This window comes from Elaeis guineensis, chromosome 2, assembly GCF_000442705.2.
Source record: "Elaeis guineensis isolate ETL-2024a chromosome 2, EG11, whole genome shotgun sequence".
Classification (NCBI taxonomy): domain Eukaryota; kingdom Viridiplantae; phylum Streptophyta; class Magnoliopsida; order Arecales; family Arecaceae; genus Elaeis; species Elaeis guineensis.
This window is the reverse complement of record NC_025994.2, coordinates 13552627-13579534: the sequence shown is the minus strand read 5'-3', so window position 1 is coordinate 13579534 and position 26908 is coordinate 13552627. Positions and strand designations below refer to the sequence as shown.

The 26908-nt window shown below is 36.8% G+C and overlaps 2 protein-coding genes and 1 non-coding gene across 4 annotated transcripts; 2 read left to right on the top strand and 1 right to left on the bottom strand.

Moving 5' to 3' along the window:
• The first annotated feature begins 3309 nt into the window (after positions 1-3309).
• LOC109505727 (uncharacterized) lies at positions 3310-7436 on the top strand. Its single transcript, XM_019849838.3, has 2 exons — positions 3310-3650; positions 7193-7436. The coding sequence occupies exons 1-2, from the start codon at positions 3499-3501 to the stop codon at positions 7257-7259; spliced, it is 219 nt and encodes a 72-aa protein (XP_019705397.1). The 5' UTR covers positions 3310-3498; the 3' UTR covers positions 7260-7436.
• An 890-nt stretch (positions 7437-8326) lies between these two features.
• Positions 8327-8400, bottom strand: TRNAE-UUC (transfer RNA glutamic acid (anticodon UUC)). Its single transcript has one exon. It is a non-coding gene; the product is annotated as a tRNA-Glu (tRNA).
• Positions 8401-19133: 10733 nt separating this feature from the next.
• LOC105059921 (BTB/POZ domain-containing protein At3g50780) lies at positions 19134-24298 on the top strand. 2 transcript variants are annotated; one of them, XM_010943439.4, is made up of 3 exons: positions 19134-19311; positions 20418-21199; positions 23055-24298. In XM_010943439.4, the coding sequence occupies exons 2-3, from the start codon at positions 20564-20566 to the stop codon at positions 23997-23999; spliced, it is 1581 nt and encodes a 526-aa protein (XP_010941741.1). In that variant the 5' UTR covers positions 19134-19311; positions 20418-20563; the 3' UTR covers positions 24000-24298. The 2 variants fall into 2 exon arrangements, with proteins under 2 accessions (XP_010941741.1, XP_010941747.1); XM_010943445.4 differs by lacking the exon at positions 19134-19311 and adding an exon at positions 19328-19557.
• The last annotated feature ends 2610 nt before the right edge of the window (positions 24299-26908 follow it).

Sequence of the window (26908 nt, the reverse complement as noted above, 5' to 3'; positions counted from 1 at the left end):
CTGATCGACGGAGGGGTCCGAATCTCCACCCGACGCCCCTCAGCTGGCCACCGACCTAAGGTCGGTCGACTCCTCCAATCATCGTACTACTGCCAGAGACTGTAAGTCCTGACAACAGCATGCGGCACTGCCGCCTAGAGGCATTATCCCACCCAAGGCGTGGGTCAACCCTAGCGATTTGACAGCCCCACGGTGATGTGACACCTTCACGGTGACTCTGACAGTCTGCAGTGAATTGACAATTCTTCAATTATCCACGCCATTAATGACGGCGCCATACCACGCTCCACTATATATATCGGGGAAGGCAACAGTGCTAGAGGTCCCTTCGAAACTCTTGGGCTTGCCCCCTCTCTCTCTCTCTTTCCCTCTCTCGTTGAGATCCTTGTTTTCTTTTCACTGTTGCCTAGTCTCCTCTCTGACTTGACCATCGGAGGGTCCCCGCCAGAGCCGCCTCTGGTCAGTGTGGACTTTTCTTTTACAGGCGTTCGTTTCCGGCGATCAGGCAATGAGGAGATTGGCCGCAACACCGACAATCATTAAGACCATATCCTAGAAAGATTTCACTTTCCTTGCTCACCTAAACCAATGCAGAAAGTCCCTAATCAAGCCTATCCTTTTGCATATAGAAGGAAATTTCTATCTTTATTGTTCCCTTCTGGATCTGAGGGATCAAGTTTTATGTACGAGATCATGTAGGAGGTTTTTTATGCTGGACAACCCACTTACCATTCATCTCTAGCTCTATTATCATGCGCACAAATCTTCATACCTTATTTATCTTGCATGAAAATTTTTTTAGTGTTGATGGATGGTAGAAAGGATGCTTAGCATAGAAAATCTAATGCGGAACTATGCACTTGAAACTTGTTTATCCATGGTGCTAACCAACACCATTAATACCATATCTTAGAAAAATATCACCTTCTTTGCTCACCCAAACCCATATGTGGCCCTGATTAAGCAAAATCTCTTATAATTACTATGAATAGAGTGTACCAAAAATCCAAAACCAAGAAGATGGAAGACGACCCTTTTTCCCATACTCCCTATGATCCTTCATCCAGTGTAGATGGACAAGGCTCAAATGCAATCTCAGATTTATATCAACAGGTGACTATGCTTGAAAAAGAATTGCATAAATTCCAACTTGAAAATGTTCAGCTAGAACTTCACCTACAGAGTAAACTTGAAGTTGAGAGAAAAAAGGACAAAATTGTTGAAGAGCTTCTTAAAAAGAGGAAAGAAGGGAAGCCTTAGAGCCTGGATATAAATTTAGACAATCTTAATCTAAAGGAAATGATGGAGTATTGGCAAGCATCATCAGAGTTACTCGGTCATATCAAAGAGAGGATTAACCATCTTCAGCTCAAGGCATCCGCTGGCAGTGCACCTCCTAAAGAAAGTGTTCTCAGTCTTGCTGCCAATCCTGCTATCAAGTAGGATAGCTGCAATTAGATGGTTTACTTCCCTGTGCTTCCTGTTTTTGTCATGGTTGTTGTTTCTTTATATAATCCCATGGAGCAGTGTATCCACCATCACCAAGTTTGAATAAAACTTATATTTAGGAATGGATGGGATTGTTTCACTTAGGTCCTGTTTGGTTGGGATAATTTGGCATGAAAAAATAAATCTCATTTTATATTCTGTGTTTGGTATGAAAAGTGGATAAAAGAGATAGTAAAATAAAATGATTGACCCCGTATCTATTTTTTTTAAGAGAGAAGATAAAATAAATACTACCAAAAGAGTAGTATTTATTTTTCATATTAGATTATTGAGTGGAAGAAATCTAAAAGTATCATTCCTTGATGGAAATATCCTCACTTATAGTATATTAATATTGTATTAATTATATTATATACTTAATATAAATCGTATTAATATATTATGAATTATTAATATATTAATTTATGATATTTATAAATAATAATATATTTATGAATAAATATTAATTATCTATAAATAATAAATAAATATTTATTAATTATCAATAAATCTAATATATAATTTATTAATAATTAATATATTTATTTATATACCAAAGATACTAAATTTTATTTATAGTAAAATATATATTTTTTTATATATGTATAATTAATTTAAAATATTTATTAACTTCTGTAAATATACTTTAATATTTGAAATAGCTAATATTGATAATGTTTATATAAGTGAGCCATAAATAGTCAACAAATAGATCTAAAAAAAAATGATATTATTTCAAAAATATTGTTGGAAACTTGACAATATTTTCATATAAGATTATCTCCAACTAGACATAGTAATTTTTTTCTAATATAATTTTTCAAAGTATTTTTTTCACCAATCAAATATGATAAAATTTATTTTTTCTATAATCAATTTTTTTGGATAAGTAATTCTCATGAATCATCAAAATATTATATAATCTGATACACCCCAAGCAAATGAACCATTAAGTTTGTTTAATTTATTTTTTTTATTTTTATTCGTTCATTTGAATGATCGAAGGATTCACACGCATCCACCTTTTGATCATCCACGGCTCACTTTGGGATCTGTATAGGAGGATGAAAGATGCTGTTTGGAGCACCTTGAGATACGTGTAGTGTGTGATCCAACAGCAGATGGGTGCGAAGGAAGGTGGATCCTTCTTTCACACAAAGGGTACAACCACGATCCCCATATGAAAACTTTTAGTTCCGTACAAGGATGCAAATGGATCAAGTTGATCCGTGATCCAATCCAGTCTGTCTCACTTAAACTCAATCCGATCTATTTTAAAAGATCTATGGGACCAGATCAGATTTTAAAATCGGATCTATTTTATTTTCTGGATCGAATTTAAATTTATTGAATTTGGACCTGATTTGACCCAATCCAACTCATTTAATTTCTGAATCATTTGGATCATTTTTTTCTATGACCCAAATCCAATATATTGTTAGGATCTAAATCTATATGTATAATATCTTTAACATAAAGATAGGTTTTAAAAATATTTTTATATATTTTTTAAAAAATAATATTATTTATTTTTTATTTTGTATGATTGATGGTAGTTGGCCGTGTGGTAATTAAAATATAGTTGGATATATTTAATTTAAATCCAATTTATATCCTAATTTTTGGGATCAGATTGTACATTGTTTGGATCCGATCCAAATGGTCTATTGGGCCGAAAGTCTTTACGGTGGATCCAACCTGATCCAACTTAATTTTTTATTGGATTGAATTTGAATCTAACGTCAGGATCTGGTCAAGAAATCAGATTGAATCAGGATCATCCCCGGCCGGACCCGACCCAATTTCACCCTAGTTCTGCAGCCGGCAGTGTACGATCTTGTCTGACGCCCTTCCACTTCACCAGTCTCCGACTTCCGTCCTCGTTTTATTTCTCGTCCCACCTCCGTCCTCGGTTTATTTCTGATCCTCTTCACTCCACAAGAAGAGACGTCTTCGAGAGCCACAACTTGTTAGGGTTTTTCTAGGGTTTATTATTTTTGCCCGAAGAAGATGGCACTGACCAACTTCATCCTGACGGTGGTCGGTGTGAGCGCCGCCGTCCTCCTCTTCCGCAGCGACGTCAAGCAGTCCGCTGCCATCTTCCGCCGAAACGTCCGCCAAATCCGCCACTGGCTCGAGGCGGAATCCACCTCCGCCGCCAAGTAAAAAACCCTTCTTTCCCTTTTCTGAATCCAAACCCTAGCTGAGAATGTTTGGATTTCGCTCTGATATTTTAGTTAAGCAAATGAATCGAAACTTAGATTTGATGCAATATAATTTTATTGCGACAATTTCTTCCGTCAGTTAGATGGAGTTTGACCGGTTTCTTGATATTTACTGTAGAAATCTGTTTTAGTTATTGTCACAAAAGTTTTATGGGGTAGTTAACAATTATTTCCTTTTTAGAATCTCTGTGGAATTGGTTTAGTGTTTAACTTTCTGGTGGTAAGTAATTCGGTCTTCTCAGACTCCGTGGTTCAGTGATGCGCTGTGTTAGAGCAACTGAATTGTTAATTTTTTGGTTGGTGAATAATAATGTACACGAAATTATGGGCATATAAGAATTATGTTAGGCCAATTTGGCATTGCTTTTGTTTCAGGAATATACCAGACTGGGCCATTTCTTGCAAGATCGAAAACTGCTAAATTACCCAATGTCAAGTTGCCAAGCTATTAGTGAGTTTAGTAAAGATAATGTCAATAAAGGAACAGTGGTAGTAATAGAAAAAGGTGAAGGTGATTTTATTCACGGTGCCACAGGAAAACTAAATTAAGGGCACAATGCATCTTGAGTCACCAAGAAGTAAGGCCCATTCTTGGCAACAGCTATCTCATTTGTGAGTATGAAGGGACGAGAAGCATAGTCATATAGTTGTCATCAGAAAGAATCTAAGAATAAGAATTGCATTCCATGCTAGACAGAATTAGAAGTAATGGTTTACGACATTTGGATTACAAGATGTATGACAAGATGGCTGGAAAATGGATATACTTTGCCAAGATGTCAATTTAGTGTGTGATGATTGGGGGAAAATTTGATATATAGACTTAGAGGGCATTGGATTGTACTAAATTTAGGAGTAGTTTCTAGTATTAGATTGAGGGCATTGCTGAAGCAGTTGATTGTTCTTTGTGAAAATGACATTATACGTTGGCTGTGCATTGAATGGCTGAGCGAGCACTATTGGTTCATATATCAAATTAATAAGGATTATAATCAAGTTCTGATCTTTATACAAAATCTTAGATCCAATGTACATTGTGTTACAGCTTGATGTCTTCTTCTTCTTCTATGTCGTAGCTTGGATTAATTTATTAGATGCAGCTATAAGCTTATAACTGACCTAAAATGGTTGAGAACTGCTTTCACAAACAAAAGGTAGGTTACTTGGTCATGCCCTTCAGACTCTGTAGTTTGTCCTGTGCTTTCGAGTAAGTGATGGCTTAGGTTATATGTTCCTCCATGGTCTTCTTGTTACTAGGCCATATCAAGAGTTGCACTTCAAGCTAAAGACTTGAAAATTTTTGAACCTTGTATGCTAGCTAGCAAGATGATTTAGGCAGCATATGATATCTTACATGCTGGAATGTCACATAATTTCATAAAACAACAGCATCCAGTGCCCACTTTGATAACAAGTTGAATGCTAGAGAATAATCCCCACAAGTTGGAATGTTATGCAATGCTTCAAGCTCTGTGATATTGCTTGAAATCATCTTATTGACAAAAACACATGGCTGTATGAATTCTCAATCAAACATGGATTGACAACTCTGTCTAGTGGCGTTCCTTTCGGTTCTGATTCATGATCTGAGGCATAAAGCAGTGCTAAATAATTGCATATCTGATACTCTAAGAGGATGGTCTCATTTTTTTAACTGTTCTTTGTATAGGTAATTGGTCTTTTCTTGCTGAAACCAAATTATATAGGCAATAGATTCCAGTCAGATATGTGTGTCGAGATTCTATGACAGAATAGGTAGTATAATGTTGTGCAAGATGACTCTATTTGTTCCAGGCAAGACCTATAACTTTGCCTAGTACTCTTCCATGGGAGTATGTTATTTGGTCATTCCGGTTGTCATCTGGGCACACAAGGTTGCTCCTCTGGTTAGCTACTTCTTGTCTTTTCCCTCTGTAAAATATTTCATTTTGCCAACTAAAAGTCAATGAAAACAGCAAACTCGCCTAGGGAGCCTTCTCGATTGATCAGTTGTGTGCTTAATAGATATTTCTGGTGCTTCCAATCCAGTCCAGGACATGCTTACTGATAATGTTTTGGGAAATTGAAATGCATATTAACATAAGTACTTGTTTTTCTGGGGCTTCTATGAAAGCATATTTTACGACCCTAACTAATTCACCAAAAATGCAGGTGTTAGAGATGTGTTAGGTTTATGTTTTTAACCAGGTACTCAACAAACCACCACATTTCACAGCCAACATCCTTGACAGCCTGCTCTTTGGTGGTTATTGCTCTGGTCTAGTTAATGTATCCATGTGTTGGCTTTCACTCTAGGACAATTAAATAGCCCTTTCTCTATAGTGGCTACACACTGGTCATTTGGTCGCCCTTTCTGCAGGCATCACTCAACCAATACATTAAAAATGCCGAGGTGTTAGAGGAGTATTTGTCTTAGGCCTTGGCCAGGTACATAACAATGTCAATCATAAGATTCTAATGGATGCAAGGGAAAATATGGAAGACATGTATTGGAAAAGGATGTAACCCTTGATTGAAGGAATGGTGAAGTAGGGTGTATACAGCTTTCCTCAAATTGTTGGGAGAAGGCTTCTTGTTTATGGCTTTGGTCATTTTAAGCATCTCACGTTCTTTCTGCTCTGTTCAGATGCTTTGACATGTTAGAACATGCTTTGGGGGTTGAAGAGGCTAAAAGTGGTCTATGTTCTTAGGTAACATCAGTAGCTTCTGTAGGAGAAGCTCTTACTATAAAATGACATTTGATGTCTAGTAGCATGCTTAATATTTGCTTTATTCATTCTATAGGGGCCAGCCTAAAGTTAATATACCAGACAGATCATTTAGTTGCACCAACTGATAGCCTTTTAAAACTTTTACCTGTGTACTTTGTTACACTTGTGGAGCCCTACAATATGTGACCCCGTTCTCATGGCTGAGTTGCTGAAATTTCTGGCCACCTTTTCTTCATTTTGGAAATCAAGTGTTTGGTTGCAGGCTTTTGTTGTGGGGAATGATTGTATTGAAGCCAGACTATGTACTTATCAGCTTGAGCCAGCAGAATTTTAAACCGTAGAATTCATTGGAACCCCACATTTCATGTAGTATATAGCTTAGCATATGGTTCTTTTGTTTTGTCTGATATTGGTTGATATGATTAGGATGGAAAGTTAGCAGTAGTTACCTTCCTTCAATCAAGTTCAGGTGATGTTGCCGAAGTATGTGGGTGAATATCTTCGCCAATTGAAGGTTCAAATGCATTTCCTATTTCCATTGTCCTCTCGATGTGGCCTTGCTCCCCGGAAGAACTTAGCGTAGTTCTCAGGGAAGTAAATAAGCCCGATAATGTCTTTTGTGCTTTTGGAATCATTTGTGAGCCCATGGTTTTCTTGCACTTCTAGACATGTTAGAACATGTTGAGTTGCCTATCATATATGTAATGTAGGTGCTAAGTTTTAACAGGTATATATTATGTTGTCTTAAACTGCCCTTCTTTTTCACAGGTCAGCACCAAAGGAATTGGAGTCACAGGTTCCGAAGAAAGACTTTCCCAAGGAAGAGAAGCATTAGACTGTCATGTAATTCCTTCAGGTGTCTAGAAGATGCTCGAACAAATAATATCTACACATTGTTCATAAATTGTGAAAATAATGGTTGTAGGTTTTTGATCGAAATATCGATATCCAAAATGTATAATCACTTTGTTTTCTGAGGATTTTGCCAAGCATGCTTCATTGAGTTCATTCACTTGATCATTTGGTGAAATTTCATGAGGTGCAGGTTTTTTGCTGTTCTGTGAGGCTGTGCATGGAGCTGTTAAAGCCCATCTTTTAATGTTTAAATGGAGTGGAAAACCAACTGAGAAAAGATTGTCCAAAACTGAAATACAGTATGAAATTGCTAACTTTTTGTTAATGAAATTTGGCCTCAGATGTTTGGATATTTCAGATCTTTTGGATGTAGGTGGTCGCAGGCGTTTGACGGTCAACATTTCTCAGGTTTATCTGTGTAAGTTTTGATGGATTAATCATCCAACTAATGCACTCACAAAGACTTCTTTTCAAAATTGTGCAAACTTGAACCACATGTTGGTGTCTTCCTTGATGCCAATGTTTCTTGATATGCTTCCGATTCCATCTGCTGAATTGTTTAAAATTACTCAGGAAATGTTATATGGAAAACCATCAGAGGAAGTCGCATTTATAAATTAAGGGATCAATCAAGGAGAATCAAGTGCCGTTCAAAAAATTAATACATGATAATTGTTCCACTGAATATTTTAGGTGATACTTTGTTTTTCTCTTTTTTTTCGATAAAGAGTTTATATATGGTTTTTTTAATGGAGAATTTGAAATTGAAGCAACAACACCAAGGTTATTGTGGACTTCCATGGTTACAGAAATTTTAGCAGCATCATCATGTGTTATTCGACTCAAATCAAACGAGCAATTGCAGTAGACGCTCTTACAGCTGTTCATTTTGCCCTTTTTCCACGTTAATCAGGCAAAACAGAGACCTGTACTCAACGTTACAAGGTGAGAAATAACATGAAAGCAACAAAAAGGCTCAACGTTACAGGGTGAGAAATGACATGAAAGCAACAAAAAGGCACAAAAAAAAAGAAGGAAAGAAAAATTTTCCATTGCCGGGATTTGAACCCGGGTCGCCTGGGTGAAAGCCAGGTATCCTAACCGGACTAGACGACAATGGAGTGGTGCATATTCGGTCCATTATAATAATATAAAGAGAGTTGATCTAGAAAGGCAGTCTCACAAAAGGAATTAAGTAAATATCAAGTAGCTGCCTCATACATACTAGCACAACACCATCCAACGTGCAACATCAAGTTTTTTCTTTTTCTTTTTTTTGATGAAATTAACTTAAACTCCATTTCTATCTTTGGAATAGATTGTCCTATTTCTCACTTTTTTCATGGAAAAGACTAAGATAAGTTGGAATTCTATTTTGTGAAAGAGATAATTTTATTCCATCCTTTTGTATATAACATTTTACACCTAAGAAAATCAAAAAAGACAGGTAAGACCTGAATGATTGTATTCAACTAGGATTGGCACTACACCAGATCAAAATCTATATATTGGTTTGCAGCCCTAGCTAAGATCTTTTAGAATTCAATGCAATTTGCATCCGGGACTCCATTTTCTCACTTCCAAAATTTTGGTACATGCAGCAATCTTATGGACAGCTATTGGTGGAGCAAATCTTCTTTAGAGTGGGAAATTTCAAATAAGAGCAATTGTGGATGTGAGAAATGGAACTCGTAGAAATCTTATTAAGCCGTTGTCAAGGTCTATAAGAGTTCCCTTTAGTTCTATTGTTTTGGAGCGGCTATACTTTGATATATAGATGACTGACATAAAGCTTGAAAGATAAAAACTCATATAATAGTTCAAAAATAGATATGCCAAGACCTCGGCTCATATATGACAAATTGAGATCAGGAAATATTCATTGAAAACTAGGATTAAATATGACAACAATTATAGAAGTTAAAAATATAGTTAAAAATAGATTGAATCGATCAATATGTGTTTAGACAATATCTCAAGACAGATAATAGAGTTGATATTTCATTATATTATATAGATAGGTGCTCAATATTCAATATGCCGGCAATTATTAGCTTGGTTGATTGGCATCCACTCCCAAAAGCTTACCCTTGGTGGAAATTTGGAATTGAAAGCACAACAGTGACACATTATTACTATATTGCTAAAAAAATGACTTTGACATTTTTTTCGTTAGTATCCTAAATGTACTTAGATTCCTGTTGAACTCATGTATTTGTACAACATTCAAGAAGCAAGTGATTGCAGTGCTTGTGCAAACAACAAAAGTGTAGCACATGTTTGGTCTCATATATAGCTCCATGTACTATTGTAAGTTACATGTACATTATCAGCTCTATATATTACGACAAGATATAGTATGTACAACAGAAATCAACATTTATTTGGTTGAAGCTGGATCAGATATGGATCGAATATTAGTTTATCCATATTCATATTTGTTTTATTTAATGAATGCAGATGTGGATATAAATATTTATCGGATGAGAAAATTCATATTTATATTTATTTTAAACATATATCGATATAAATAGCATATTGAAAACATAGATATAAATGTGAATATAAGTTAGATGATTAAACTCTTTGGCCATAGAATCAAAGAAATTACTAAGTGAATGATAAATCAATTTAATAGTATATTAATATGATCTATTTTTTTAAAAAAAATATGAGTATTTTATAGAATTAAATAGAATTATAAATAAAATCAAATATCTAGAAACAAATTGGATAGTTTTTTATTCATATTCATATCTATTTTTCTTTGATGGATATAAATGTAAGTAAGAATATTAGCCCAATGTCCAAATTTCTATCCATAATTAGGGAGATTCAAATGCGAAATGAATCTGTATAGGTAGTATTGAGCCCACTTTTACCCTCGGCATTAATTGATTTATTTTTCCCCGCTTTGAGTCCATGAATAATTATCATGAGGGCAAACCCATGGCCCAGACATAGAACATGGACATTCACCAAAGGAAAACAGACATACTCATGCAAGCACGAAGATTACACCTTGCAAGCATGATGGATCTCTTCCAAAGTCTAATAAATCCTTATCCACACCCCAAGAAGAAATTAGAGGGAAAGGTCCAAAGGTTGCATCCCCAAGCATCATTGCCGTCCCTCATGGTATCCATGAGAACGGTCGGCACGCGGGCGTGGCACGAGAGACAGCGACGATTGAAGCTGAGACAGCACGGCGCGGCACGGGCGTGCACTGAGTGGGCTCGTGAAACAAGGTGCCACGGAGCGCCAGCGTTGGTCGGTTGTTACCAACCGAGGGTTGGAAACAAGTGTTTGTCGAATTTCCTGTGCCAAAATGGGACCATCCGTCCTTCTCTGTGTGCCGCATAAATATTGTCATAGCAAGGAGTTGGACCAGTCCGGCTCCAGCAATGCTCTTCTGATCCTCATCTTTCAGAAGCAGTTCTATTTTGAAATAGTGACATGATCAATGTCATCAGACCACAGTTTCAAAAATGCCGAATTCCAAGAGAGGGAAGCATTTATTTTTGTGAGATGCATACTAAAGAAAAAGATGAGGTTTATGTGCAATTAGAATAGAAATGGGTCATCGATAACTGTTTCTGTGAAGTTTATGTTGCGGCCAATCCTCTCGTTGTCTGATCATCGGAGACGCGCACCTGCAAGAAAAATTCTCACTGACCGGATATGTCTCCAGCGGGGATCCTCCGATGCTCAAATCAGAGAGGAGACTAGGCAACAGTGAAAAAAATCATGAGCTCCGCGGGAGAGAGAGAGCGCTTACCAAAACTGTTGCCTTACCCCATTTTATCGTAGAATGCGGTATGGTCCCGCCATTAATGATGTAGACAACTGGAGAGTTGTCAAATCGTCGGAGACTGTCAAATCATCGTGGGTTGTCAAGTCATTAGAATTAATTCATGTCCTTGGCAGGACAATGCCCCAGAGAGGTCATACAGCATGTCTTTGGCAGGACAACAGCCCACAGCGGTTGTACGGCGTTTGGACGGACTGACCGACTATATGTCGGTATTTGGTTGTCGAGACGTCGGGTGATGACTTGAAAGCACCGTCGGCTGATCTGGTGCCTTGTGAAAGTCAGACGTCGGCTACCACCTCCGACAGTGAGTCGGTGATATGGGTTCGATCGTTCGGTCAGTTGGAAACAGTATTGGTCTGATTGGCCGTATATCTTTGGCCGGATATCGTCGGCAGTCATTGTCGGAATCGTCTGTCCATCTGGTAGGTAGAGTCAGGTGTCGGTCGGACCGTTCTGAGGATAAGTCGGCATATAGGGGTCAGTCGGTATATCCCAACAGTTTACGTATGGGATATTGATTCTTTAAATATAATGAAAGAAGCATAAAGTTTGAGGGATGTGTTGCTCATCGAGGCTAATGGATGAATAGATAGATGCAAGTTGCTTGGAGCCTACTTGGAATAAAGCTATAAATGAGTGGAGTTGGCTCATGACCCGACCTAACCTGATCAATTTAAATTGACCCAACCCATTCTCGAAGGCTTGTAAGCTAGAATCAGGTACAACATTAGACTGATTCTACATTTGGATCGAGTCTGAATTCATATACTTTGATTTGATCCGATCTATACACCATAGGGGCTGTTTTCTCCTACTAAGATAAAGGCGCTCGAACTAATCTCACTGTACCAAGAAAGGCTAGTTATTAAGGTTATTAGCTTATTGGAGCAGATTGTAGTTCTCAATAAATATTAATTCAAGGAGTTTTAACTATATTAATTAGTAAACAATTTAGTGATAGCAAAATCAATTTGACTTAGAAGTAAGAACTATTTTTTTTATGAAATTTTGTTGATAAACAAATATAGATTTGGACTTGACCCGAATCCGAATATTTTAGATTGGGTCTAGGTCATACATATATGACCTTGAACCAATATAAGTCACTTACTAGTTCAAAAAATATTTTCCACAAACCTGAACTAACTCGATTCAATGATCTACTGGATTGAGCCTGGATCCAATATTAAGAATCGTACATAAAACCAAATTGGGTCGAGCTCAAGCATGCCCTGATCCAATAACTTGTTTGCAGCTCTAACTTCTAGAAATTTAGTATTACTCCATACTTGAATTGTATATTCACTTAATGATCACCAGCCATATGATTAAAATAAAAATAACTTTCCCTGAGAGTAGATCACCTTTCTCACTTTAAAGGGCAATAGATCCTCGACAACCTAAATTATAAAAATTTCTCCCATAATATCTTAATATTTATTTTTTCTTAGAAAACAAAATATTCTCCACCATCAACAAATTGAGCTATCGCTCACATCATGAGTTGGGGCTCGTCTTGGTGATCACACTCTTTTACTTGGCAATCAAAGTTTTTGGTTTTTGATTCACTGTCGATGTATTTTGAAGAGTAGATGGGTATCCTTTTTTATTTCAAAAGCTACCACAAACAACCCATTTGGGATGTTTGTATTGTGTTGCATCTTGTATGCTTCAAGTATAAAAAGCAGCCAACTAGTTATCATATTATGATGGTCCACGTCTACCGGACCTATATATACTCCCCATCCTTCTTATATAAATGTGTCCAATAATTATCCAAGTTTTCAAAGCACACCACACCTTAAATGGGTCCCCTTTAATTGGTGCATGCAAGAAAGCATAGCTCATAAGATCCCGTGTCAATAATAGGGTCACTGCTATTTCCCTCTTTCTTTGGAAGAATCATTTGAAAGCTCCATTATAGAGGGAAATAATCCCAAACACGACAGCAAAGCTCCAACATGGATCAAAATGATTCTCTCTCTCTCTCTCTCTCTATCTATCTTTTATATATATATATATATATATATATATATATTAGCATGACAAGGTAAAGTTTTAGAGAACGCAATAGTATGCACCACCAATGATAACTAGCTTAATTTTGATCCGAAACAGCTAAATTTATTACTTGCATCAATAAAGGTTTGCATATTATGTCATTAAGTTCTCAATTTTGGGAGAGTATATTGTGGAGACACAGTCACTTCATCAGAAGCATATCTCTTCTTAGTTCTAATGACATGACACATAAAGCTGTAAATGATGAAAGAGATCAATGGTGGAACAGTTTCTTAGAAGCTTTAGCAGTTTACATTGGCAGACGTGGTGTAAATAGTTAGTATTTTTTTCTTTTTTCTTTCTCTAGCCTTGGTTATTTTTATGGCAATAACTACTGATGCAAGAGAAGCTTGCTTCAGACTGGTATAGTATTGCATAATGTTGCATGCACCGCCAATGCATAGCATTGATGTGTATGTGTGCATAAGCTAATTATCAATACAGAAATAAGTTTTCTACATAGAAAGCATCATAAATTATATGAGTTTTCTTAAAAAATGGTCAAGATTGTGATTCTATATTATCAACAAGAAGTTATGAAACAAATTCTCCTACACTTAATATTAATATTAGAACATATCCTTTTGTCATCAACCAAAGTATAGGAAATTATCTCTAGGTTTATTCGAACATATACTCTTACTAATAGTGTTGCTTCAATCATTATCGTATGTGTGGAGACTCATGCAGGCTTGCTTTGACTCCTATATTAATTGTACACTAGATAGATCTTGTATATTTGTATAAGATCAAAAAATCTAAATAATATTTTCTAACTAGCCTTTTAGAATCAGCTCCTGAATTATTATATTATCACTTAAACTTTTTTCTTTAAATTTTCTATTTATCCCCGCTTTGAAAGGGTTCTCAAATAATATCCATGGTTCCAACTATGGAAACCTATAAACTTTCCCTCTTTTAACTTTGTCCTGTGTCTTCTATCCTGTTGCCAGATTTCTTATTACAAATATGCACTTATCCTTGACCAGCCAGTAGTCCTCCATTTGCAAGTGACAAGGTAACGGGGAGGTAGTGGGTGCTGTATATCGTAGACAAATGGAATGCTGATGGATGGGAAAAGAATTATGCAATATATGTATGTAGATGCAAATGGTAATTGGAGATGGAAGGAGATGTTGTATTGCTAAGTTAGTACTTTGTTAGAAATTTATTTAGTGAGTTAGCTTGAGTCTTAAGCATAAAATATTTTATTAAGAGGGGAGAGAGTTACCTAAATAGGGTAGAGAGAGTTTTGGTGGGATATCTTTATGCTAGGAAGAGTTTTTGTAAGACCTAAGACTAGCCAAGTCCATTGTTTCAACTTTTATTTCTTTTCAATAAATTTATCTCTCTCTCTTTAAATTTTTTCTTCCATTATTATAGGTTGACTTAATTGATATTTATTTTAGATCTTGGAGTAGTACATTTGTGATATCCCAGCCAAAGCCCAAACTAACAAAAAAAAAAAAAAATAGAAAAACAGGGGAGAAGACTCCCGAAGGGAGTCTTCTTCCTCCTCTCGTCGGCTCCTAATCGGAGTCGGAAATAAGTTCTCTCCGACCCTATTTAAGGAGGAGATCCCTCCTCTCTCCTTTCCACCGAAAATCCTAAGCTCAAACGGCGGCAATCGTCGGAAAAATCCCGCGGAGACCCGTCCTTGTGCCATCCAATTTCTCGCCGGAAAAGTCTCGCCGACGTCGGAGGTAAGCTTCCTCCCTTTCCTCTCTCCTCCCCCTTCCTTCCCATGCCGATGTGCACGCTCGCCGGCGACCGGAGTCGTCGGATTTTGTTGCGGAAGAATTTTCTTTTTTTACCATTTTGCCGTCGCCGGTGGTCACCGTCGACCACCGGTTTGGCCTCCTCTTGCCGCGGATCGTCTCTCCTCTTGCCGACGGCCGCCCCACGCCGGCTACGCCACCGGCCGGCCACCCAACGAGGGGACCTCACGGTCCCCTGTTTCAGCCCAAAACAAGCCCACGGGAGAAGAAGAAAAGAAGAAGAAGAAGGAAAAGAAAAAGAAAAAGAAAAGAAGAAGAAGGAAAAGAAAAGAAAAAGAAAAGAAAAAGAAGAAAAAAAAAAGAAAAAGAAAAAAGAAAAGGAAAAAAAAGAAAAAAATAATATAATAATAATATAATAATATAATAAATAGGATTTTCTCTCCTCTCTCTTCCGTGAAGAAAAAGAAAAAAAAAAGAGAAAGAAAGAAAAGAAGAAAGAGAAAAATAAAATTAATTAATAAATAATGAGATAAATAATAAAATATGAGAAAAAGAGTTTCTCTCTTCCCTCTCTCTCTTCAGCCTGAACTAGTATTTTCTCTTTCTAGAATTGGACTTTCTCTCTCTAGAATTCTCTCTCTAGATTATTTCTCTCTCCTAAGATTTTTAATTTTGAGAAGAATGATGATGAATTTAAATGATTCTCGTAATGAATTTTTGATCTGTAATCGTCGGACGATATACCGACATCCACTTTGATCAGATCAGGTATTTTTAGATTTTATTTCTCATGATCTTATTGAATTATCCACATGATAATTTTAACATGATTTGATCTGATCGATCAGAATTTGTTGAATCATATTGTCTGAAGAATTCAAGATGAGTTTTCTCTCTCTAAAATTTTCTCTCTCTAAAATATTCTCTCTCTTGATTGATTCTCTCTCTAAAAAAAGGTTAGTGAATGAAGAAATTTTTTTTAATAAGTCTGATCTGATTCTAATGAAGAACCCTGATCCATGATTGTCAGACAGCGTACTGGCACCCACCTTGATCAGACCATGAATCTTTAGATTTGATCATCCATGATTTCGATCTAGCCATGATTTGATTTGATCATGTTGGTTTCACCAATTGAGATATTGGACTAATCGTAATGTTGGATTGTGTCACCTGATCAATTTGAATTGTACCTCATGAATTTCCTCTCCTCTGATTTTCTCTCTCCACTTAATTTTATGAAATCGATGAAGAAATCTCGGTCCTATCACTTCGAATTCGATTTGATCTGATAGTCAAACTTTGGATCGTTTAGGTCCTAATTAGATTTTGATTAGATGAAATTAGATGATCGGACCCAATCTAAACCGTTGAAATATGGTATTCGTATTCTTTCTAATTATTGAAATTGATTCTGTATAGGATTGTGGATGTTTGATCATGGGATATCGCGATATGATCTACGAACATAATTTTTGGAAGAAAATTTATAGAATTATATGGATTTATTGGAATGCATTCGAGGTAAGTAATGTTTCACTTTTTCTAGATTTATCGGCAAATTATAATGTATTCTTCTGACATGATTTGTGAAACAATGCATGAATTGGATGAATGGTATTTTGTTATGAAAATATCTTATTTGAAATATTATGATGAAGCATGATTAAACATATTGATTTCATGATGCATTACATTGATTGATTTCGATACTACATATTTATATGTTTTATTATCGAAATTAAAATATGAAAGCATGATTTATGAAGAATTATGATATAAGAAATATTATGAATTGACAACCTGACTATGTAAAGGACCCTGCCAATGGGGGCATATACGTTGGCAATTTATTGTCCTGAGGGTTTATGTCGCCAGCGAGACCCGCGACATGTCGCCAGAGAGACCAGCGACAAACCGCCAGAGAGACCAGCGGTTCCAAAGGACATGACTGCCAGATGATTCGCAGCCTACCGCAAGCAGATACGCGGTATTATGACCTTGCCACAGGAAAAATGTGGTCATAGCTCATGGTTGACGAAAAGAAATTGAAGAACAAAAGAAATTGAAATTTGAAAAGAAACTTGAATTTTCGAAAAAAGAAATGAATTTGGTATGAATTATGTTGCATAATTGAAATTGATTTCGAATTGATGAACTCTGTATATTTATTTTTTATAAATAATAATTTACTTAAATGTCTGATGAAATCTATTGAAAAGTGATCATTGCTTACTGGGCTGTCTAGCTCATTATCTCTTATTTTTATTGTTTTTACAGATGTTGAGGAATTAAGATGATACAAAATATGAATGGAAGAGTGATCAGAAGCAGAATCTTCATACTTTTATTTTAGGTTGAAAGGCTTATTGAATTTGATGCAAAGCCTTTGAATCATTGTTGAATTTATTGAGATATTAAAGGAAAAAATTTAGGTCGTTATATTTTAGATTTAAATTGTTGACTAATTATTCCGCTGTTGTTTTAGGATAGTATGATAAGATGCCTTGCATGCTTATGGGAAGAGTTTTCTATTAGTATGCGGCGGTTGTCATGACCCTCGATTCAAAATCTCGGGTCGGGGGCGTGACAACATTTGATCTGCATCGAGCAATATGACATTATAACAATGAAAAAAATAAAGGATGCTAGTTGATTATAAAGTGTGTAAAAAAATTTTTATTCTAATCAAACAGGCATCTAAAATTTACAACTATAAAGATTTTCTCTCTTACACCAGCTATCCAGAGCCCTAATTTTACAAATTTTGTATTAATCCCATGAAATAGGAAAATCTATCAATTGATTAAGTAGAGATTCTTAGACACATCACTGGTATAAGTAATGATGCAAAGTACTAACCACGTTGTAATTTACTCAGGTACGCTAAATTAAATTCCATGATTGAAAGTTATCAGAGTATCAAAGAATATATATATATATATAGGAGCAACTTTGCCAATTATTGAGATATCTGTACTATCTGTCTAATTTACCTCAGCTTAGAAGAGCTAATCATGATACAATCTATCTATTTTCAAGTATAATCAGTGAAACACTTTGCAGTATGTTTCATTGAAAAAAAAAGTAGATGGCTAGATCTGTTAGATTCAGGTCTAGCAAATTATAGGATATTTTAAATTGTCCCATAATCTTGGCTAACAAATCAAACTATTTATTTGATCCTTCTCATAGTTAGTTATTTGATTATTCAAAAAACACTGCACATTGGTCCATACAATACTGAAGAAACAAAACGCCGTTTGAAGATACATGATTCCTTAAAACCAAAGCCATCATTGTCTCTAGAATGCATCCAAACAGTCTCCAGTCTCACCCCATCCAGCTTCACATCCTCTCCTTCCTACCTCCACCATGTGCATCCAACCTATCCCACCAATTTCTGCTCAGCAAAATTACACCCACTCACCTTTTTTTAATTCCAACTCCTTGTCCTCCTCTCTTGTAGCTGGAATTGCACCTTGTGGGCCCCTCCAAAACAACCAAAAGGGTAAGTGTAACCTTCCAGACCTCAGAAAACCAGCACCCGGAACAAACCAAGTTGGTGTCCATCTCCTGGTCTTGTTTGGTCCCCATAAGAAGCAATTACCAAATGCAATGCTGCCGATTTCCCTACAGATATTTGGATCTTATGCTGTCATTTTTTGGTTGTTGTTGGGACTTGAAAGCAGTGAACACATTTCAAGAGAGTCCTCAACTAGGGTTTCAAAAAAAAAAAAAAAAAACCTCCAATCCTCCCTTCAGGCTACAAGCTACATTTCTTTATTCAAAGCAGGGGGATTTTTGAAAAAATATGGAGTGCTTTTTAAGTTTACCCCACCCAGAACCCTCCAGTTCTCCAATATTTTATTTTGAGTGGAGCCATTCTGGGAGACCACAAAGAGCTTTACTTTGGCATAACCTGGAGAAATTTTTATTTTTTTAGTTAATTGGATGATTTAAATTGCTTGAAAATAAATATATTTATAAAAACAAGAAAATAAAATATGAGAAAATTAAGTAGAAAGATCATGTTCAAAGAGTAAATTCTGGCTATAAACATGTAAGATCTTGGGAGATAAACAATATTTTTATCTTTAAATCTCCATTTTCATGCTGAACAGGGGCATTTTAGGGTTTATAGTGTTCATGACAGGGGCATTTTCGGTATAATGTGGAGTGCTTATTCCCTTTTTAAAAGTTCAAACCCCAACTGAAACCCTTAAATCCTCCACCTCAGATTTTATTCGAAGCAGGGGTAGTTTAGGAATACTCTGCCACCTGAAAGTGGGGAGCGGGACTGGCTGTGGGAGCTGCTCTCCTCTCTGGTGGAGAGAGAGAGAGAGAGAGAGAGAGGGGAAGTGAAGGGAAGTTAAAGGCGGAGAGGCGATGATGGCTTGGAATATGTTTGATGGAAAAAGCGGCGACACTCTTATCTGGTAAAGCTAAAGGCTTTTTCTTCTACGCGTTCTTTTCTCTTTTTTCCGCTTTTAAATCTGAGGGAAATAATTGAATACCACCACATCGATCATTCCCCTCTGCGGTTCCACCCATCGAGCGGTTCCCTCATGCTTGAAATCGGAGCTTGGTTTCATCATTAGGAATCGAGGAGAGAGAGAGAGAGGAGGGAGGGATGGGAAGAAAAAGTGGAGTGGGGCGGTCGAAGGGGCTGAGGAGGGCTTAAGGTGAGTCGGTGTCTGTAGTCCAGTGATACCAAGTTGGAACTTTGATGCTTCGTTCTAGTGTTTTTGGCTTCTGGATTCTTTGGATTTGGATAAATTTTAGCGTTCGTTGCTCTTTCATGGTCTAATTGATGTCGAGGAGATAAAGGTGGAGTTTTGAGGGTTTCGTTGTTTGTTTTTGGTTTCTAGGTTCTTTGGATTTGGATAAATTTTACTGTTGATTGCTCTTTCATGCTCTAATTGATGTTTCCTGATATAAAGGTTGAATCTTGGGGGTTTTCTTCTAGCGTTTTCGGCTTCTAGATTCTTTGGATTCGAGTGCTTCTTTGGTTTTCCACACTTTTCCTTCTCCAATTGATGTCTTCTGAGGTTATTGTTTTTTAAGACCTATATCTAAGTTTCTGTGAGCTTGAATTTTGAACTTTTCGGAGTGAAATATGGTTCATGGTTGGGGTGATAAAACTACATTTAAGAAGAAAAAGTTTATTTATTGTTTCAGAGATAGTGGTGATCTGTGTTGTCGATGCTTTCGTTACTAATATTAGAATCCGCGGGCTTAAATTCGATAAAATCAAAGCATATCTATATTGGGTCCTGAACTTGCATGTTTGCCCTTTGATTGTTTAAGATGAACGTGTGTTTGTTTGCAAATTATATTGTATATCAAGTTGAATTTTAAAGGAAATAATGATTTTAATTTTGCACTTTTTGTTGCATGCAATTGGATCCGCTTTAATTTGATTTGACATGTGATTTTGTTCTTTGGTTTTCTTGGTGGGTAAAATTTTATGAAAGATCAAAGTGTGCGGTTCTTGTGTTAGGATTTAAATATCCTGATTTATGATTTTTGTTCCCACATGCAGGTCTATATTTTTGTGCAGTCTGTTGACAATCTCAATTTGTAGTTACCTATGAAATTGAGCTCTCGGAGATATTGGATTTGCTGTCTTGGTGGCCTGTGACTGCATGACTTTAGTTTCTGAAATTTTAAGTAAAGAAAAGCTTTAGAATGGCAGATTTTAGAGTTAGAAGGCTTGAACCGGGTCAGACAAAGATCAGAAACGTTCCTATTGCCGTGACTCCAGAAGGGTTCTGGTGTTGCCCTTCCCCTGCTGTGCTTCAGAAGACCCTCAAAAATCATAATCAACAAAACAAACAAAAAGGGTCACCGCCACCATCAAAGGCTCCTTCAGTTCAGAAGGCACCAAGTCTTGCAACAGAAAAGAGACAACTTCCTAACCAATTAAGATCTAGGGTTGTTTCTGATGATCAGAGATGTATGACCCCAGATGCTTCTGCTGCAAGTCCGACAAAGGCTCCTGAGAGGCCACCAAAACCGAATGGTGAGAACCAACAACGAAAGATAAGTGTTGGCTTCGGCCAGCCAGAGACCAGTGATTTGAAAGTCATTTTGTTTGGAAAGGAAGGGATTGCTGTAAGGATGAGTGTTCACAGGAACATTCTTGCAGAACATAGCATCTTCTTTGCAGATAAGCTCTCTAGGCAGTCTCCAGTACCATATATCGAAATAATGGACTGTGAGGATGTGGAGATTTATGTCGAGACTGTGGGACTGATGTACTGTAAAGAAATGAAGCACAGACTGATCAAGCAAAGTGTTCCACGTGTACTCCGCGTTCTAAGGGTTTGTTCAGATATAATGCTGTTTATTTTCTTCACTTATAACAAAAGAATTGGTCTCTTGATCCTTCTAATTATCAACTTACGTTCTTTATCCATATCTGTGTACTAAATTACCTACTGGTACATTTTTTTATGTCAATTATTTGATACTTAAAGGTGATTCTTGAGTTTGCAGCAGCAAAGGTATATGGTCAAGATTATTGAACAAGATTGATAAATTTTGATAATTTTGATTTCAAATGATGTTTTGTTTAATTTGGTATCCAGTGTCAAATCTTTTGACATTACAGTATCATAGTTTTGTTTAGCTTATCTCAACATGATTGACTTAATCTTAGTAGCATTTGAGAAATGTTACATTTTAGGAGGCAAAATTTTGTTCTGTAGCTTTTCATTGGTAAAAATATGGCAATCTCTATGTGTCTTTTATGATGGATGACTAAAGAGGTTAAGATTTTTCTAAAACTGAAGGGAGTAAATTTAGTATAGTTCCTGCACCAGCATTTAGTATTGCTGAAGAAACCTAATGAACATCTTGGCCGTGTGATTCTTTAAGTTCACCTTCTCTCATCCTGTTGCTATGGCATAAAAGAAGTAAAAATATGACGTGCAGTACTCATGTAGAGGAAATACATCTCATTTGTCATTTTGTGGTTGCCACATGCTTATGAGAATGTAAAATTAATTATATGACCATAATTTAGGTGGGCATATTCTATAGCTTTAAATGATAAGGAGGAAATGTGAACCCAAGATGGAGATCAGTGGGATTAGCATTTGAATGAAGCTTAAATTTGTCCTTTTACATGATCAAGTTATTGGGGTGCTTATTGTTGTCCGTGGCCATGTGTGATGGAAAGTAATAGACAGCCATGTAAGAGATAAGATTTGGGGATGTTTTATAGCTTTAAATGCTAAAAACTAAGGAGGATATGCCTGCTAAATGCTGAGGTCATCAGCGCTTAGCATGTCAAAGTGGCTTGAGCACATGCGTGCACGTGTGTGCAATATATATATCAAAAGCATTTGGATGTAGCTGGAAGTCACATATTTCGAGATCAATTCATGGAGTGCTCATTGTCCTCCTGCTATGGTAAAATGTGATGGAAAATAATACTCTCTTAAAGGTCTTGAATATAGGTGTAAACACACGAAAGGAAAATTTATGAGATGGAATTTCAGAGTGTTTGAGCTGACAGGCTGGCTACATATGTTTACTAAAAGCTTAAAGCAAAGTGAATCGAATTAGGCTCCTTATTTGTGATCGTGGTGATATAGAGAAGTGACTATTAAATATTGAACAAAATAGAACAAGCAACTTGCAAGAGAAACTGTAGAAATATGTATACTCAAAATTGTTTGCAACTTTGACTGCTCTGTAAGGAGGTAATTGGATTTTGAGCTTGCATCTATTTGTTTCTTTGCACCATTCATGTAGCAACCTTTTTTTTTTTAAAAAAAAGAAAATCTGATATTGTGGCTATTTGGATGATTGTTTCTTTTTGCATCCTTTTAGGCATCACAATGAAATGCTCCTATTTGAAATCAAGGTTTTAAATTCTATGGGACGGACTGTCTCAATTTTTCCATGAAATGGGACGTACCACCGTCTCACCCCATCTCAACAGTTGGGACAGGGGATGTCCCAAGGCATCCCGATTGGAATGCTGGGATGTTAGTGGAGCGGCCTTGTCCCAACGCATGGGATGATATCCCATCGTGGTGTCCCGCAGGATGTTTTGTTAGGACTTGAATCCTTATTTGTAATATTTTACTGTTTAGTGTTATCTCACAAGGGTTTGGTTAGATATGATGTTCATTTGTTTCTCTGCATAATTAGAGGTGATATTTTGCAGGTTGCAGAATCACTTGGCTACCGTTCATGCGTCAAGTCATGCCTAGATTATCTGGAAGCAGTCCCTTGGGTTGGAGAAGAAGAAGAAAATGTGGTGAAATCTATCAGACATCTTCAGAATGATGATTATGGTATCAGTCCTATACTGAAACGAGTAGCATCAGATATCACCAATCCTCCTAATGATACACTTGCTCATATATTGGAGATGGTCCTCAAAAGCACTGAGGATCGTGGTCGGCGAGAGATGAAATCCTTAGTTTTGAAGCTTTTGAAGGAAAATAATCTTTGGACAAATGGATCTACAGACATATGCATTGAAACTTTATACAGTTCATGCCGGAACTGCTTAGACTCACTGTTAGCTGTGTTCAGACAAGCATCTGAACCTGGTTTTGCAGAAAGATCTTTGGAAATCAAAGATCCTGTCGTCCGGCATATAGCTCTGGAGGCAGATAATCTTCTTTGGTTAGTTGAGATTTTGGCTGACAGACATATAGCAGACGAGTTTGCAGTGATGTGGGCTAGCCAGAATGAGCTGGCTGAGTTACACTCAAAGCTACCAATCATGTCACGCCACCTCATTAGCTGCATTACAGCTAGGCTTTTTGTTGCGATTGGAAGAGGGGAGATGCTTCCATCAAAGGACACTCGCCAGCTGCTGTTACATGTTTGGTTGCAGCCACTTATTGATGACTACAGTTGGTTACAGCATGGATGTAGATCATTTGATCGAAAGGTTGTGGAGGAAGGAATTGGCCGTACAATTCTGACACTTCCTTTGGAAGATCAGCAGAATATTTTGCTCTCATGGCTAGGAAGTTTCTTAAAGGTTGGTGATAACTGCCCGAATCTTCAGAGAGCCTTTGAGGTCTGGTGGAGGAGGACTTTTATAAGGCCATATGTCGAACAGCAGGGAAACCTTGTGCAGTCAGATAGAAGTTAACCTAGGATTGGACTAAAAGATAGAAATGAGTGCATTTTATTTGTAGAATGTCTGAAGTAGTGGATGACATGAGAGTGAAAGAAACTTTATATTGAGATTTGAAGATTGGAGAGGAAAATGCTTTTTAAGATTTTAATGCATGGTACACTGTTTCGGTGGTGGACAGTGACAGGTATGTGTTCTGTTGCATTGCACAGAATTTTCGTTGATTGGTGCTTTTGACTTTGTAAGGAATGTGTTAAGTTCATCTTTATTTCTATGCTCTATAAAAATATCTTAAAAATTCCTGACTAGCAAAACTGAACTTTTGCTTTAATTTATCTTGAGCTGATGTACCATAATTACTATGCGGCTGCAATAGATAGATATTTAGCTTGTTGAGTTCATTTAAGTTCCTATGCACTCTGTTGTATTTCTTTCCTCCAAAATTGAGTTAGATTCATGTGCTGGGCACATCATTGTTCATGATGTGGTGCAATAATTTTAATTCATATAATCAATGATCAGATAAACTATATTGTACTGCATTGTGCCCCAGTACTTGAAATATTGTAAGATGCATGGATACTTCATGATAACATGATAAATACTTATAATTGAGTTAGGATGGATTTTTTAGCTGAACTTTACTGTTGCACTTCAGTAACTTGCAAGTCAAGATGCAGAGCCATTCTAACATCAGTAAAGGAACATGCATTCAATAGGCAAGATATGGTTGGCGTTATCGAATTACTATGGCTTTGTGCTTGCAAGGTAAAACATCTTAGCTTGCTTCTTATAGAGCTGATATTGAAATTCTATAGAAAAGATGGAAACTGAATTTCTTTTCAAGACAGTGCATTTCATATAAAAATTGACCATATATGAAGGACAGTTCTCTTGACGAAACTCAGGACTTGTGAGGGAGCTATGACAACGGTAAAGGTTAGTCACATTGTGTGGAGGCAAATCTTGGTTAAAAAAGAAATTGAATCAATAGAATTGTTGTTTACCATGCCATGAGGATATCCAGTGCCTTTTGTTTATCACAAAAGGATAATCAGAGAAGACTTCTTGAAAGCTAAAATGGTGATCACTCATCAATCATTTAATTTTGATCTATGAAGCCAAAGGGCCTAACAATTATGTAGTCACGAAAGTAAATAGCACATAAGGTGAACAAGACAGGAGTTAAGAACAGGAATCTGTCAAAATGGTGATTATAGGATGTCTATCGCAATTAGCAACCATTTAATATGTTTTGATGGGTTCCTTTTTATTTTTCCTCTCTGTTTTGAATGGTTTTCCTACTGCCCGGTTTATCAAGCATTCTACCTGGTGCCTTTGCTGCTGGTGTTGTAGGAGTCCTACCTCATGAGATTAATAGAAGGGCACTGATGAGATCTAATGTCTATGCCAAGGTTTGTCGTATCATTCAGTACCGTACCATATGGTGCCAATATCGAATCAGTATATAGTCTTGTACTGTATCGACATTTAATGTGTCTTATTGTCTTATATCATATCGAATATCAATATGTCAATATTGTAAATAGGGTAGTACAGATATGGAATCTGTTATTGAGATGGTGAATCTTGGTCTATATCAAATTAAGAAAATAATCGGTTGGATTTGGAACGTATTTGATGGGAGTGATCTCTTTAATAGCTCTTTATGTATGGGAGTGGTATGCTGAAGGCCCTAAGAACGTACAAAATCTGCAGGCAACTTTGTTATGGCAACAACATGCTTTTGGACTGCCTGGTTTGCATGCATGAGTGATGAGTGAGGTTGTTTGACTGCCAATAATTTATATGATTACTTTGTACTTGTGGCTTCATTAGTGACTAGGAGTCAAGGCGATACTCAAAAGACGTGAAGATGTTAGCTTGCTTCACTTGAGGACTCACCTCCTTTGGCCCAGGTTCTTTCTCTTGGTGGCATACATCCACTCTTACATGCAAGCATAAGAAAGTGTTGGGAGGGTTGGGTCATTGGACCTCGGTGGCCATCCCGATGTTTGACTGCTTTATCTACTAGGTGTTCATGTTGGGCTACACTTTTTTTTTTTTTTGGAACTCCAAACCTCAGGCTAGGAAAAGAAATTTGCAATTATAATTTTCCTGGAGATGATGGGGTAATTTCTCTGCAAAATTATAATTTTCCTAGAGATGATGGGGTAATCTCTCTCTCTCTCTCTCTCTCTCTCTCTCTCTTTCTTTGTGTGTGTGTGATAGGCATAACTTTTACCTTGTGGTCCTCAAACTCCTTTAGTAGTTTGATGTGTGTGTGTGTGGACTCCTTTAGTAGCTGATGTGTGTCTGTGTTGTGGGCATAACTTTTACCTTGTGGTCCTCAGACTCCTTTGTAGATGTGTGTGTGTGGACTCCTTTAATAGTTGATGTGTGTGTGTGTTTTTTTTTTTTTTTGAGTGAGTGATAGTTATGACTTTCACCTCGTGGTCCTCGTACTCCTTTGTAGTTGATGTGTGATGTGTGAGAGGCATGACTTTTACCTTGTGGTCCTCAAAACTCCTTTAGTAGTTGATGTGTGATGTGTGAGAGGCATGACTCTTGCTTTGTGGTCCTCAATCTCCAATCTCCTTTGGTAGTTGATGTCTGATACACCGGCACTATCCTAGGGTTTCTACTTGGGCAAGCTATGAACCAGATTATATCATTCACTTGAATTCAAATATTCATATGTTCAAAATGATTATTTCCAGATTTAGTGTGTTGATCATTTACAATTAAAGAAGTTATAAATGAGTTTAGTAGAGGATCTATAGAAGTTCTGTAAGTTAATGATGAAATAGTGGAGAAGTGATTGACATGGTATAGGCATATATATATAACTAAAAAACATGAGAGAAACGATGAAGAAATTTATTTCAATTGGCTTGAAAAATAAGGAAGAGGAGGAGGGTACT

Excerpts from the sequence above, each read along its gene's own strand:
- LOC109505727 (XM_019849838.3), top strand. The coding sequence starts at position 3,499 with ATGGCACTGACCAACTTCATCCTGACGGTGGTCGGTGTGAGCGCCGCC. Across the intron at positions 3,651-7,192 it reads GAATCCACCTCCGCCGCCAA|GTCAGCACCAAAGGAATTGG; the intron begins GTAAAAAACCCT and ends TCTTTTTCACAG.
- LOC105059921 (XM_010943439.4), top strand. The coding sequence starts at position 20,564 with ATGGCAGATTTTAGAGTTAGAAGGCTTGAACCGGGTCAGACAAAGATC. Across the intron at positions 21,200-23,054 it reads GTGTACTCCGCGTTCTAAGG|GTTGCAGAATCACTTGGCTA; the intron begins GTTTGTTCAGAT and ends GATATTTTGCAG.